General features: G+C 39.1%; 1 protein-coding gene across 1 annotated transcript in view; it reads right to left on the bottom strand.

Moving 5' to 3' along the window:
- LOC130908916 (dipeptidyl aminopeptidase-like protein 6) overlaps positions 1-14,894 on the bottom strand; it is a 174,604-nt gene that overhangs the window by 55,524 nt on the left and 104,186 nt on the right. Inside the window, exon 3 of the mRNA XM_057824854.1 lies at positions 12,820-12,918. Coding sequence (XP_057680837.1) covers positions 12,820-12,918 — 99 coding nt within the window. The remainder of the gene's footprint in view (positions 1-12,819; positions 12,919-14,894) is intronic.

Below are 14,894 nucleotides of genomic sequence, written 5' to 3'. Positions count from 1 at the left end.
GAGATGGCAAAGCTTATACCAATAAATAGCGCGGTTTCAATGAATGCCGGTGTCCACTCCACTCGCTTGTCTCTGCCGCTTAGCTCTCAATACACATAAAACGGTGCCATTGTAGTCTGTTCGCGGCAATGCGTGAGTGGGTCGCTCCGCGCATGCGTTAAATGCGTTAAAAATTTTAACGTGATTAAAAGAAATTTAATTACCGCCCGTAAACGCAATAATTTTGACAGCCCTAGTTAATAGGTAACACTTTATTTGACAGCAACGTCATAAGACTGCCATAAGACCGTCATAATTATGACATGACACTATCATGGGCATTAATGAATGCTTATGACAGATGTCATTAAGTGTCATCCGGCATGTTGCCATCTTGAGGATTTATTGTCATAATAAACAAATACAGTACTTATGTACTGTGTGTTGAGTGTATATATTCGTCCGAGTTTTATTCATTTTTTTTCTTAATGCATTGCCAAAATGTATATGATCGGGAAAAATGATCGGGAATGATTGGAATTGAATCAGGAGCAAAAAAAAAAAGCAATCGGATCGGGAAATATCGGGATCGGCAGACACTCAAACTAAAACGATCGGGATCGGATCGGGAGCAAAAAAACATGATCGGAACAAGCCTATTTATTATCATATTTTAATTGATACTATTTCTATGTTCTTATGCATTCCACCAATATGTAATGCATATTTGTAAAATTGAAATAAAACCTTATCTAAAGAAACAGTGCCTCACTGCCCAGTTCTCTCCCTTTTTGATGTTCCTGATTCCGTTTGAAACTACAAAATTCTTCATGTATTTTTAACATATCTGGCCAATAAAAATGATTCTTTTTCTCACTTCACCGGGTGTGGAAGTAGATCCTCAGAGATTGGAGTGGATGTTGTAAGCGGGTAAGCGAGCCGAACATGAAATATTTCTCTCAGTGATGAAACGCGACAAAACCTTTGGTTCGTACATCTTTGTTCAGACTTGAATCAAAGACGACACCTTGCCCGTCTGATGTTTTATCAGCTAGCTTGCCGCGCCGGTGCCCCAATTGTCGAGAGAGAGCACAGAATCGACTGTTCAGCGTTCTGTTTTGTGTTCAAAAACATGTTTCTGTTAAGTAAAAGACAGTGGCATTAATAAGTTGAGTCATTAGGCGTTCGTTCAAACGAATTGGACATCTAGCACCGTCAATGGCTGTTGAGAAACTGATTCGATTCCTGGAAAAATACTGTAAATAACGGGCAATCTTGAGTAGCGGTTAATTGACATTCAGGCGGCGACGGTGAAAGAAAGGAAGCCGCCTCTGCTCGCAGAGAATCAAATATGAACGCGGAGGTCGATTTGAATAATGGAGCGTCGGGTTTGACGTCTTATCGGGCGGCGGGGAGCTTTGAGATAAGGCGACAAGGACTTTTACAGCTACTGCGGGTTTCCGTGGCGACGACCGGATTATCGCTTGTTATTAAAGATGGCCGGATAAGAAGAAAGTTACGGGAAGTCGTCTTTGCGCCGGATGTCGTGTCATTTATTTGAAATGATCGCACAGAATGTCAGGTAGAGCTCAGCGCCACGTCCGGAACGAGAGACATTTTAAAGGTCTCGGACACGATTCCTAAAAGATTCAGTCTTGGTCTCGGTCTTTTTTTGGTTTAACAAAAGTCTTTAACATTTTTTGGGTGGGTCCCTGGTGAATTTTAATGAGGGGGTGTGTAGCTTTATTGAAAATCAGTAGGAGTGAATAGGAATGTTTCGGTCCCATTGAAAATAAAGGGAGAATGGGGCCATAGAATTAGAATGGGAAGGGTTTTGTCAAATTGTGGTGGAATTGTACATTTTGGGCAAAAACTGTGTATTCTAATTTTGTGCGCTCTGAATTCCAGGATTTTTTTTTTTATGTGTGAATTATGCGAATCGGATAAATATTGTTGGACTAGTAGTGTTTTAAGAAACAGAAATTCCACAAAATTTTCCCCCATTTAAAATGAACAGGCCATTGGAGATGAATGGGACTTTTTGGAGAGAAAAACATAAATTTTTGCCGCAACCGTGAACGTTAGAGGCGAAGACAAAAGTGAACCTGTGTCACATTAATTTTTGGTGGGTCAATCTGTCAAACGGTGCTAGCCGAGTTTGGCCTTGTGTCAGAATTTGATTCCTAAAAAACTCTTCTTGTTGTTTCAGTCTTGGCCTTGACATCCTGAAGTATTGACCCTGACTTGATCGAAATAGTTCTTGATTTCGACGGGCCTTGGTTAGATCTTGGACGAGATTCCTAAAAAGACTTAGGTCTTGGTTTTAGTTTTGGTCTTATTTTGCTCTCCATCTCAATGATAGCTAATTTTGGCCAAGTCTATGTTGGATCTTGGACTTGATTCCACCAAAACAACTCAGTCTTGGTTTTAGTTTAGTCTCGTTTTGCTCTTGACCTTGACTTAGATTTAATTACTGGACTGTCTCAGAAAATTAGAATACACAATATTCTAATTTTTTGAGACAGTCCTGTGTATATATACAGGACTGTCTCAGGAAATTAGAATACACAATATTCTAATTTCCTGACTGTCTCAGGAAATTAGAATACACAATATTCTAATTTCCTGACTGTCTCAGGAAATTAGAATACACAATATTCTAATTTCCTGACTGTCTCAGGAAATTAGAATATTGTGTATTCTAATTTCCTGAGACAGTCCTGTATATATACACAGGACTGTCTCAAAAAATTAGAATATTGTGTATTCTAATTTTCTGAGACAGTCCAGTAGATTGCTAATTTCGGCCTGGTCTTGGTTTGATCGTGGACTCAATTCAAACAAAAAAACTCAGTCTTGGTCTTAGTTTTGGTCTTGTTCTGCTCTCGAGCTTGACTTAATCTTCGTGATAGCTGATTTCGGCCCCCAAAAAAATCAGTCTTGGTCGTAGTTTTGTTCTCGTTCTGTTCTCGAGTTTGACTTCATCTCAGTGATAGCTAATTTCGGCCGAGTTTTGGTTGGATCTTGGACTCGATTCAACCAAAAAAAAAATCAGTTTTGGTCATAGTTTTGGTCTTGTTCTGCTCTTGAGCTTGACTTCATCTCAGTGATAGCTAATTTCGGGCAAGTCTTGGCTGGCTCTTGGACCCCAAAAATACTTAGTCTTGGGCTTGATTCCCTGAAGTCTTGACCCTGACAAAATCTCAATAAATCCTGATTTTGGCTGAGTCTTTGATAGATCTTGGTCTCGATTCTCCCAAAAACCTCAATCTTGGGTCTTAATTTTTTTTTTTTTTTTTTGCTCTCGATCTTCATTCAATCTCAGTGATAGCTAATTTCGGTCAAGTATTGGCTGGCTCTTGGACACCAAAATCCTTTGTCTTGGGCTTGATTTCCTGAAGTCTTGACCCTGACCAAATCTAAATTAATCCTGATTTTGGCCGAGTCTTTGATAGATCTTGGACTCCATTCTCCCAAAAACATCAGTCTTGGTCTTAATATTGGTCGTGTTTTGCTCTCGACCTTGACTTAATCTCAGTGATAGCAAATTTCGGCAAAGTCTTGGTTGGATTTTCCTGATTCCCCAAAAGACTCAGTCTTGGTCGTGACTCCCTAAAGTCATGATTTTGACCTATTCTTGGTGATTTATAATTTCGGCCAAGTCATGGTAAAGTCTAGGACACGATACTCAAAAGAATGAGTCTTGGTCACAGCCGTTTTTCTCTCTTGTTTTTGACTTTCTAAAACCTTGACTTAACCTTAATAATTCCTGATTTTAGTACAACTTAGATTTTGGACTCGATTCCTCCAAAACACTCAGTCTTGGTCTCAATATGGTCTTGCTTCAGTCTTTATTGGATCTTGGACTCAATTCCACCCAAAAAAAACTCAGTCTTGGTCGTAGTTTTGGTCTCGTTCTGCTCTCGAGCTTGACTTCATCTCAGTGTTAGTTAATTTCGGGCAAGTCTTGGCTGGCTCTTGGACCCCAAAAATACTTAGTCTTGGGCTTGATTTCCTGAAGTCTTGACCCTGACAAAATCTCAATAAATCCTGATTTTGGCCTAGCCTTAGTGATTCCTAATTTCGGCCAAGTCATGGTAAAGTCTTGGACATGATACTCAAAAGAATGAGTATTGGTCTCGGTTGCATTTCTGTCTTGTTTTTGACTTCCTAAAACATAGACCTAACCTTAATAATTCCTGATTTTAGTACAAGTTAGATCTTGGACTCGATTTCCCCCCAAACACTCAGTCTTGGTCTCGATATGGTCTTGTTGCAGTCTTAATTGGATCTTGGACTCGATTCCTCAAAGGACTCAGTGTTGGTCATGACTCCCAAAAGTCATGATTTTGACCTATTCTTAGTGATTCCTGATTTCTGCCAGGTCATGGTAAAGTCTTGGACTCGATACTTAAAAGAATGAGTCTTGGTCTCAGTCTTAGTCTTGTTTCTGTCTTGCTCTTGACTTCCTAAAATCCTGGCCTAACCTTAATAAATCCTTATTTTAGCAGAAGTGAGATCTTGGACTCGATTCCCCCCCAAAATCTCAATATTGGTCTCGATATGGTCTTGTTTCAGTCTTGGTTGAATCTTGGACTCGATTTCCCGAAAGACTCAGTCTTGGTCATGACTCCCAAAAGTCATGATTTTGACCTATTCTTAGTAATTCCTGATTTCGGCCAGGTCATGGTAAAGTCTTGGACTCGATACTCAAAAGAATGAGTCTTGGTCTCGGTCTCAGTTTTGTTTCTGTCTTGTTCTTGACTTAAAATCTTGACCTAACCTTAATAACAGCTGATTTTAGTACAAGTTATATCTTGGACTCGATTCCCCAAAAAAAACACAGTCTTGGTCTCGATATGGTCTTGTTTCAATCTTGTTTGGATCTTGGACTCGATTTGCCTTAAGACTTTGTCTTGGTCGTGACCCTAAGAAGTCTTGATTTTGACGTATTCTGAGTTACTCCAAAAAATGAGTCTTAGTTTTGGTCTCAGTCTTGCTTCCATCTTGTTCTTGATTTCTTCAAGTCTTGACCAAACCTAAGTTAGATCTTGGACTCCATTACCCCCCCAAAAATTGGTCTCGATATGGTCTTTTTTCAGTCTTGGTTTCGACTCCCAAAAGTCTAGATCGTCGATTAATCTAATTAAATCCTGATTTCGGGTAAATCTCAGTCAAATCTACGATACGATTCCCAAAATATTTGGTCCTGGCCTTGTTTTGGTTTCGACTCACCGTTTCCTGATCTCAGGCAAGCCACGGTCAAGTCTCGGTCGTCGTCTTTAGCGAAACACCACCAGAATTTCCAAGTCGTCGCCCTCAGCATGGCAGTCGTGTGCAACGGCCGTCATTATAAATCTCCGGCGCAGTCAGGTGATGGCAGTTAGGAGACGTCGCATAATCAACATTATTCCTCCGACGTCAAGGTGAAACCCGCCTCCCTTAAAGCCCTGTGGGACGCCTCGCTGGGACTGGAGCAGCTGCTCGCCATTTTAATGGTCGTTTGTTCGTGTGGCGTCCAATCGTCGCAGAGAATTTCAATGAGTTTATCACTAACTCTTTCATTTGCTGCCACCCTCCCTCTTCAAATGGCTATGACATCTATAACCAATGACAGCCAATGAGTTAACAAGCAAGTGACTAAGTAGTTGAAAAGGTATTTTTATGTTATTCTAAGCGCTAACGACTATTAAAGGCATTCAAGTGCTCGTTGGAGAAAAGATGAAGCGCAAATTCCTGATTTTATCTTCTCGGACGAGAAGCGCTTGAGTTTTACACGGCGTAATGATAGCGCCGCGCGATCACTTCACTTAGCGTCTTAATTGAGTTAAGGAAAGATAAAACGACGCCGCTCTGATAATTCCGTTTCCAGCCCTCGAGGGTGGAAGGACGAAGAGGTTACAAAAAGGCCGTTAATGATGATGATTTCATCTGCTTGGGTTGTTTCTCACTGGATTTTAAGATAGGAAAGTGATGGAGTCTTACCAGTACATAGTCGCAAATGTATTTATTTGTTCAAATAAAGAAAAACATAGGAAGTAAAAAAAATAAAAAAAAATACAGTGAATCTGAGCTATTTGATAATATTTTCTAAATTGTTAATTTAAATGAACAGAATAGCAAAAAACAGATTTAATAAAATAGATTAAAAAACAACCTCAGTGAAGTTGGCCCCCCATCGGACGTAAATTTATGTAAAAATGATATCAATTTTTTGTGCTACGTTTGTGCTGTAAATAGTTTTGTTTATGCTTTAGTTTTTAAGATATTTACAATCCTTTTATAAGTCAATCTAAGGTCAACCAGCCTCCCATTTTGATTAAAAATGGCTAAAAATGGTGTCAATCATTTATGCTTTGTTTGTGCTGCTATCGTTTTTGAGATATTGGGATATTAATTTTGAGTGATGACGTCACGAAGCCCCCCCCATCTACGGTGCAACAGAACTGCATTGGTGCCATTCATTTGTGCTAGGTTTGTGCCGTAATTTTTTTATTTATTTGTGCTTCTATTGTTTTATAGATATGGAGATATTAATTTCAAGTGATGACGTCAATCGCAGGCCCTCCGTCACAGAGCGTACCAACTCTCTCCATAACAGAGGGGTTTCCCAACAGCTCGCACAAACGTAGCACAAACGAGTTTCACCCCTTCAGGTCCATTTCGCTGTAAATCGGGGGTTGCGAGTTACGTCATCACTCAAATTAATATCTCAAGCCCCCCATTTACTGCAAAATGCACCTGAAGGGGAGCCATATTTCTGTGCTATGTTTGCGCTAGTTGTTGGGACACCCCTCAGTTATTGGGAGAATTGGCACGCTCTGTCACCTGCGGAAGTTGGATACGGTAAAGCTGCAAGTGACGTTATCACTCAAAATCAATACCTCAATATCTATGAAGAAATAGCAGCACGAGCGAAACTTTTTATAACATGAACAACCACAACTGTAACACAAAAAAATTGACATAATTTTTATATATTTGCTTCATCACGGAGGTTAAAAAAAACAATAATATGACCTCATTTTATGTATTTTGTGAATTCTATTTCCCAGAAAATGTATTTAATTATTATTCTATTATTACTATTATTTTAATACTATTTCAAATATGCTTGTATATATTTTAAACCATTAAATATGATTGTTTTTAACTGTTTTTCTTAATTCATTAAAATATATATTCTTTAAAAGAAGAGAAGAAAGTATTTTTCAAAATATTTTAAATGTTAATTAATTGTAAAATAATAAGAATAATAATAATAAACTAAAACAAAAAGAAAAAGTAAATTATGATCTTATTTTAATTTTCTGAAACCTGTTTAAAAATATAGATTTTTATTGAACAGTTTATTTTTCAAATAATATAATTTTAAAAAAAAACATTTTTAATGTGTTTTATAGCAACACTAGGTAACTTTTCAACTTTTACAAAATATTTTCTCAACATTTGTGATAATATGTCGACGGACAACTAGTTGAATGGCACACCTCTTTTATGTCTTGAGGCGGTCTGTATCGCTTTCACCAGCACTAATTAACTTTGAGGAGGGTGGCAGGAACCCTGCCACACACAAAACAAAAAACCTACAAATGTGCTGACTGCTTTACTTCCCCCTTGCCCCATTATAAAGACGGAAGTCGATGTGAATGCTTTCGCGCAAATTCTGCAAAGATGGCAGAGCAACAAGTGACAAAAAGTTTTGTCTGAGGAGGAAAAAAAGAGAGGCTAAAAGGATATAGAGAATAAACATTGGCCCAGCTTTCACTTGTTATCGTGACGTCCCAACCCTACCGAACTCGGGTTGGGGGGTTAGCCACACGGTTGTCAACCGTCATATGCTATTGTTCAGCCACAACAGGATTCATTATTATTCATCCTTTACACAGCTGCTGGAAAAAGAAATGTTGTTTAAACGATCTGCAGGCGACCGGGATATTGATTTCTGATTGATTGATGATTTTACAACACTGTGCGGGTGTGCGGTGGTCCTCATGGGAAACGCAATATTCCTTAAGGCAAAACACTGCCGCGTTTGCCCACCCGGCATCGCTAAAATCGACCAAAACGGAAAACCTACCAAGTGTTGCTTTAAAATGTTCCAAATTTTGATTTTTTTTTTTTTAGAAAAGAAGAAAAGAAAAAGACACTCTATATCCTCTGATATCGTCGACCAATCCTAAAAAAAAATCAGTGACTAGTCAACTTTGACTTCACTTAGCTTGGACGTCTATCACCGTCAATGGCGTTAATGAGTTAACGGGCTTCAATTTGCAGAAGTGAACTATGCTTTGTTTGCGCCCGCTGCAAATTTTTTGGCATGTGGCATTTTTCTTTGGTATGCAAAAAAATGGATTTTGCAAAGTGGCATTTCTTTAGCATTATGGCTAAGGCTAAAAGGATTTTGTAGCATGCGACTTTTTTTGGGGCATGTGGCAAAATGGATTTTGGCATGTGGCATTTTGCTGCCAGGTGGCAATTTTTTTTTTTTGGTTTGCTGTGTGGCAAAATTGAATTTGCAATGTGGAATTTTTTTGCCACGTGGCAAAAAGGATTTTGCAATGTGGCATTTTTTTTTGTATGTGGCAAAATGGATTTTTTTTGCCACATGGCAAAAAGGATTTTGTGGCACGTGGCAATTTTTTTGGTATGTGGCAAAATGGATTTTGCCATGTGGCATTTTTTGGCATGTGACATTTTTTGGTATGTAGTAAAATTTTGGCATGTGGCAAAATGTATTTTGGCATGTGGCATTTTATTGGGCATGTGGCATTTTTGGGGGTTATGTGGCAAAATGGATTTTGGCATGTGGTATTTTTTTGCCACGTGGCAAAAAGGATTTTGTGGCATGTGGCCGATTTTTTGGCATGTGGCATTTTTCTTTGGTATGTGGAAAAAATGGATTTTTGCAAAGTGGCATTTCTTTTGCATTATGGCAAAAAGGATTATGTGGCATGTAGCGCTTTTTTGGCATGTGGCATTTTTGGGGGGGTATGTGGCTAAATGGATTTTGGCATGTGCATTTTTTTGCCACGTGGCAGAAGGGATTTTGCAATGTGGCATTTTTTTTGCTACGTGGCAAAAAGGATTTTGTGGCATGTGGCAAATTTTTGGGCGTGTGGCTTTTTTTTTTTGGTATGCTGCAAAATGGATTTTGGCATGTGGCATTTTTTGCCATGTGGCAAAATGGATTTCGGTATGTGGCATTTTTTTTTTGTATGTGGCAAAATTGATTTTGGCATGTGCCATTTTTTGGCATATGACATTTTTTAGGGGGAATGTGGCAAAATGGATTTTGGCATGTGACAATTTTTTGCCACGTGGCAAAAAGGATTTTGTGGCATGTGGCAAATTTTTTGGCATGTGGCATTTTTAGAAAAGAAGAAAAGAAAAATACACTTTATATACTCTGATTTCGTCAACCAATCCTAAAAAAAATCAGTTGCGAGTCAACTCCGACTTCACTTAGCATGGACGTTTATCGCCGTCAATGGCGTTAATGAGTTAACTGTCTTTAATTTGCAGAAATGAACTATGCTTTAGTTGCGCCCGCCGAGCCATTTTTTTCCGTACATCCAATTACCTGCGATCGCCGTGCTCATATTTCTCCCGCTGGGCGCGTGGGTGCGGCTATTGGCGTCATAAATAAACGGCGCCGCAAACTCTCGGATATCTGCAGGGGACCCACCACGCGGAGGGGAAATTATTGACTTTATTTTTCCTCCTTGCTAAAAGCGCCACCGGTCATCGCCACTCGGACATGACGGGATAACGAGGCGAGATTTTTAACTCTTTCAGGGCCAATTGTTATCATGTGGCGTCCAATTATTATCCTCCTGATGTGAATTTAAATGAGTTTAACACCGTCAGCGGCAGCCAGTTGGAGTGGGAACCTCTTGGTACCTTAACGATACAATTTGCGATACGAGGCTCACGATATGGCGAAACAACAATTATCAGGAAATCATTCTAGGATATTCTACGAAATAACTAATAAACCGAAAAACAAGCTATTTTCAACTTTTTCCTGATAATTGGAATGAGTTTATCACTAGTAGACGTCTAATCAGTTTCCCTTCGCTGGCAAAATTGTATTTTGGCATGTAGCATTTTTTTTGCCATGTGGCATTTCTTTAATGTGGCAAAATGTATTTTGGCATGTGGCATTTTTCTAGCATGTGGCATTTTTTCGACATGTTGCAAAATGTTTTTTGGCATGTGGCATTTTCTGCTGTATGCCATTTTTTGGGGGGTATGTGGCAAAAAATCCATTTTGCCACATGGCAAAAAAAAACCATTTTGCCACATGGGAAAATGCCACATTGCAAAATCAATTCTACCACATACCAAAAAATGTCACATGGCAAAAAAAATGCCACATGCCAAAATCCATTTTGCCACATGCCCAAAAAAATTGTGTGAATGAATGTGAATGTGTGAATGAACATTAGTTGATTTTGTGGCATGTCGCAAATTTTTTGGCATGTGGCATTTTCTTTTGGTATGTGGCAAAAAGGATTTTGGCATGTGTCCTTTTTTGCCATTTGGCAAAATGGATTTTGGCATGTGGCATTATTTTTTGTATGTGGCAAAATTGATTTTGGCATGTGCCATTTTTTTGCCATATGGCATTTTTTTCGACATGTTGCAAAATGTATTTTGGCATGTGCCATTTTCTGCTGTATGCCTTTTTTTTTTTGGTATGTGGCAAAAAATCCATTTTGCCACATGGCAAAAAAAATCCATTTTGCCACATGGGAAAAAAATGCCATATTGCAAAATCAATTCTACCACATACCAAAAAATGTCACATGGCAAAAAAAAAATGCCACATGCCAAAATCCATTTTGCCACATGCCAAAAAAATTGTGTGAATGAATGTGAATGTGTGAATGAACATTAGTTGATTTTGTGGCATGTGGCAAGCTTTTTGGCGTGTGGCATTTTCTCTTGGTATGTGGCAAAATGGATTTTGGCATGTGCCATTTTTTTGCCATATGGCATTTTTTGGGAGGGCATGTGCCATTTTTTTGCCACGTGGCAAAAAGGATTTTGTGGCATGTGGCATTTTTCTTTGGTATGCGGAAAAATGGATTTTGCAAAGTGGCATTTCTTTTGCATTATGGCAAAAAGGATTTTGTGGCATGTGGCATTTTTATTGGCATGTTGAAATTTTTTGGGCGGTATGTGGCAAAATGGATTTTGGCATGTGGCATTTTTTTACTATATGGCAATTTTTTGGTATGTGGCAAAATTGATTTTGCAATGTACAATTTTTCCACGTGGCAAAAAGAATTTTGCAAAGTGGCATTTTTTTTTTTGTATGTGGCAAAATGGATTTTGTGGGACGTGGCAATTTTTTTTGGCATGCGGAAAAATGGATTTTGCAAAGTGGCATTTCTTTTGCATTATGGCAAAAAGGATTTTGTGGCATGTGGCATTTTTATTGGCATGTTGAAATTTTTTGGGCGGTATGTGGCAAAATGGATTTTGGCATGTGGCATTTTTTTACTATATGGCAATTTTTTGGTATGTGGCAAAATTGATTTTGCAATGTACAATTTTTCCACGTGGCAAAAAGAATTTTGCAAAGTGGCATTTTTTTTTTTGTATGTGGCAAAATGGATTTTGTGGGACGTGGCAATTTTTTTTGGCATGTGGCGAAACAGATTTTGGCATGTGGCATTATTTTTCTATACGACATTTTTTGGTATGTGGCAAAATTGATTTTGCAATGTGGCAAAATGTTTTTGGCATGTGGCATTTTATTTTGTATGTGGCAAAATGGATTTTTTTGCCATGTGGCAAAATGGATTTTTGCCACATACCCCCCAAAAAAATGGAACATGGCAAAAAATGCCACATGCCAAAATACATTTTGCCACATGCTAAAAAATGCCACATGCCAAAATTCCTTTTTTGCCACGTACAAAAACAATGCCACATGGCAAAAAAAAACGCTACATGCCAAAATACAATTTTGCCACATACAAAAAAAAAAAAAACAAATGGCAAAATGAATTTTTTCCCACATACCAAATACCACTTTTCGTTCTCGCTTTCATATTTTGGTAGCAAATTGTTGGTTCCATTTTTTTTTTCTTAAACAGTGACACCTTTTTAAAACAATATATCGATTCTTGGCTGGAGAATATCGATAACCTTTTGGGCTCCAAAGTATCGCAATACAACACCTTTTTGATATATTGTCACATCCTTGGCAGTCGTTGCGTTAACCTCTGTTAGAAAATGAACTGCAAAGTCATCTTAAGTTCTGACTGTCCCCGGGATGAACTCGGAAGTGAATAGAAGGATCCATTTTTGGATTAAAGAAACATTTTAAACACCGAGGGAAGAGAACCAAGATCAGTAATCCGTAAAGGCGCAAAAGATTTCTCTTCACCTAGCGATCACATTAACTCCAATAGCAGCCACACTGTACGTCATCTTCCGGAAAAACTTCAAAACAACAGAATGAAACCTTGATCCTTGTTTGTCCAGGCTTTGACAAGCTTTAAAAGCAAAGAACACGAAAGTGACTCTGAATCAATGAGACGTAAAGTTGCAGTTGACTTAAATGGCTTTTCCAGTCGTCAACTTGCTGTCAGACGTTCGTGGTTCCTTTCCCAGAAACTGGGAATGATTTTTCACCGGGCGCAACACATCGCTGCACTTCAAAACCAAGCTAGCAAAGGATAAAAATCCCAATTATGCAGACCAGTGAAGCAATTGCTACCTCTAAATGATCACTCGAGCAAACACGGAAGCGGCGAAACTTTGGGTTCAACCCGATTCTTGCTATTCAAGTCCCTCTAGTGTGAAAAGAAAGCACGCGCTTACTGCTGATCCAGCGGGCGTTGGGGTCGTGGGCTCTGAAGTCTTTTCGAAAAAGATCCTCGACGGTCACTTTGCCCTTGAGAGCCAGACGGTCGTCTTCACCTGCAAACAGAAACAAACACCTCAGGCTGAAATATGGGAGCGTGAATAGCTATTTTGCCCTCCGGATCGCCGCCTGAATCTCAACGACTCCCGGCAGGCCGCCAAGGTTTAAAGCTTTATCGGTGTTTCATATGTACCGAAATACATGGGTTGCAACGTGATTCTGTAGGAGAACGATATCTTTAAAGCCAGTTCCATTACGATTCAGTTCAGTTCAAAAGCGATACAATTTGATATATGGAAAGAAAGCGATACAATTTGACAGCATAGGATTTTTAAAAAAAAAATTTTTAATCGAGACATCAATCATTAAGAAGCCAATATTTTTTCAAAACTTACATTCTTAAGCCTTTAATGCACAAAATATTTTATATATTTAAGTATTTTATACTCTTTTAAAATGACAAAAAAGAGCCACTATCCTTATAAGTTTGCACTGAAACGTCCCTGTCATTGCATTGCTAATGCCACAACCTTGTCACATGCATCTCACTAAGTAATACCGTGGGGCAAATAAGTATTTAGTCAACCACCAATTGTGCAAGTTCTCCTACTTGAAAAGATTAGAGAGTCCTGTAATTGTCAACATGGGTAAACCTCAACCATGAGAGACAGAATGTGGAAAAAAAAAAAAAAAAACAGAAAATCACATTGTTTGATTTTTAAAGAATTTATTTCCAAATTAGAGTGGAAAATAACTATTTGGTCACCTACATAAAAAGCAAGATTTCTGGCTGTGAAAGAAGTCTAACTTCTTCTAACGAGGTCTAACGAGGCTCCACTCATTACCTGTATTAATGGCACCTATTTTAACTCATTATCAGTATAAAAGACACCTGTCCACAACTTCAGTCAGTCACACTCCAAACTCCACTATGGCCAAGACCAAAGAGCTGTCGAAGGACACTAGAGACAAAATTGTAGACTTGCACCAGGCTGGGAAGACTGAATCTGCAATGGGTAAAACGCGTGGTGTAAAGAAATCAATTGTGGGAGTAATTATTAGAAAATGGAAGACATACAAGACCACTGATAATCTCCCTCGATCTGGGGCTCCATGCAAGATCTCACACTGTGGCGTCAAAATGATAACAAAAACGGTGAGCAATAATCCCAGAACCACATGGGGGAACCTAGTGAATGACCTGCAGAGAGCTGGGACCACAGTAACAAAGGCTACTATCAGTAACACAATGCGCCGCCAGGGACTCAAATCCTGCACTGCCCGACGTGTCCCCCTGCTGAAGAAAGTACACATCCAAGCCCGTCTGCGGTTCGCTAGAGAGCATTTGGATGATCCAGAAGAGGACTGGGAGAATGTGTTATGGTCAGATGAAACCAAAATAGAACTTTTTGGTAGAAACACAGGTTCTCGTAGTTGGAGAAAGAATACTGAATTGCATCCGAAGAACACCATACCCACTGTGAAGCATGGGGGTGGAAACATCAGGCTTTGGGGCTGTTTTTCTGCAAAGGGACCAGGACGACTGATCTGTGTAAAGGAAAGAATGATTGGGGGCCGTGTATCGAGAGGTTTTGAGTGAAAATCTCCTTCCATCAGCAAGGGCATTGAAGATGAGACGTGGCTGGGTCTTTCAGCATGACAATGATTCCAAACACACAGCCAGGGCAACAAAGGAGTGGCTTCGTAAGAAGCATTTCAAGGTCCTGGAGTGGCCTAGCCAGTCTCCAGATCTCAACCCCATAGAAAATCTGTAGAGGGAGTTGAAAGCCCGCGTTGCCCAACGACAGCCCCAAAACATCACTGCTCTAGAGGAGATCTGCATGGAGGAATGGGCCAAAATACCAGCAAGTGTGTGAAAAGCTTGTGAAGAGTTACAGAAAACGTTTGGCCTCTGTTATTTCCAACAAAGGGTACATAAGAAAGTATTGAGATGAACTTTTGGTATTGACCAAATACTTATTTTCCACCATGATTTGCAAATAAATTCCTTAAAAATCAAACAATGTGATTT

This window comes from Corythoichthys intestinalis, chromosome 20 (genome assembly GCF_030265065.1).
Source record: "Corythoichthys intestinalis isolate RoL2023-P3 chromosome 20, ASM3026506v1, whole genome shotgun sequence".
NCBI lineage: Eukaryota > Metazoa > Chordata > Actinopteri > Syngnathiformes > Syngnathidae > Corythoichthys > Corythoichthys intestinalis.
The sequence above is the reverse complement of the archived record's forward strand: the minus strand, read 5'-3'. Positions and strand labels throughout refer to the sequence as shown.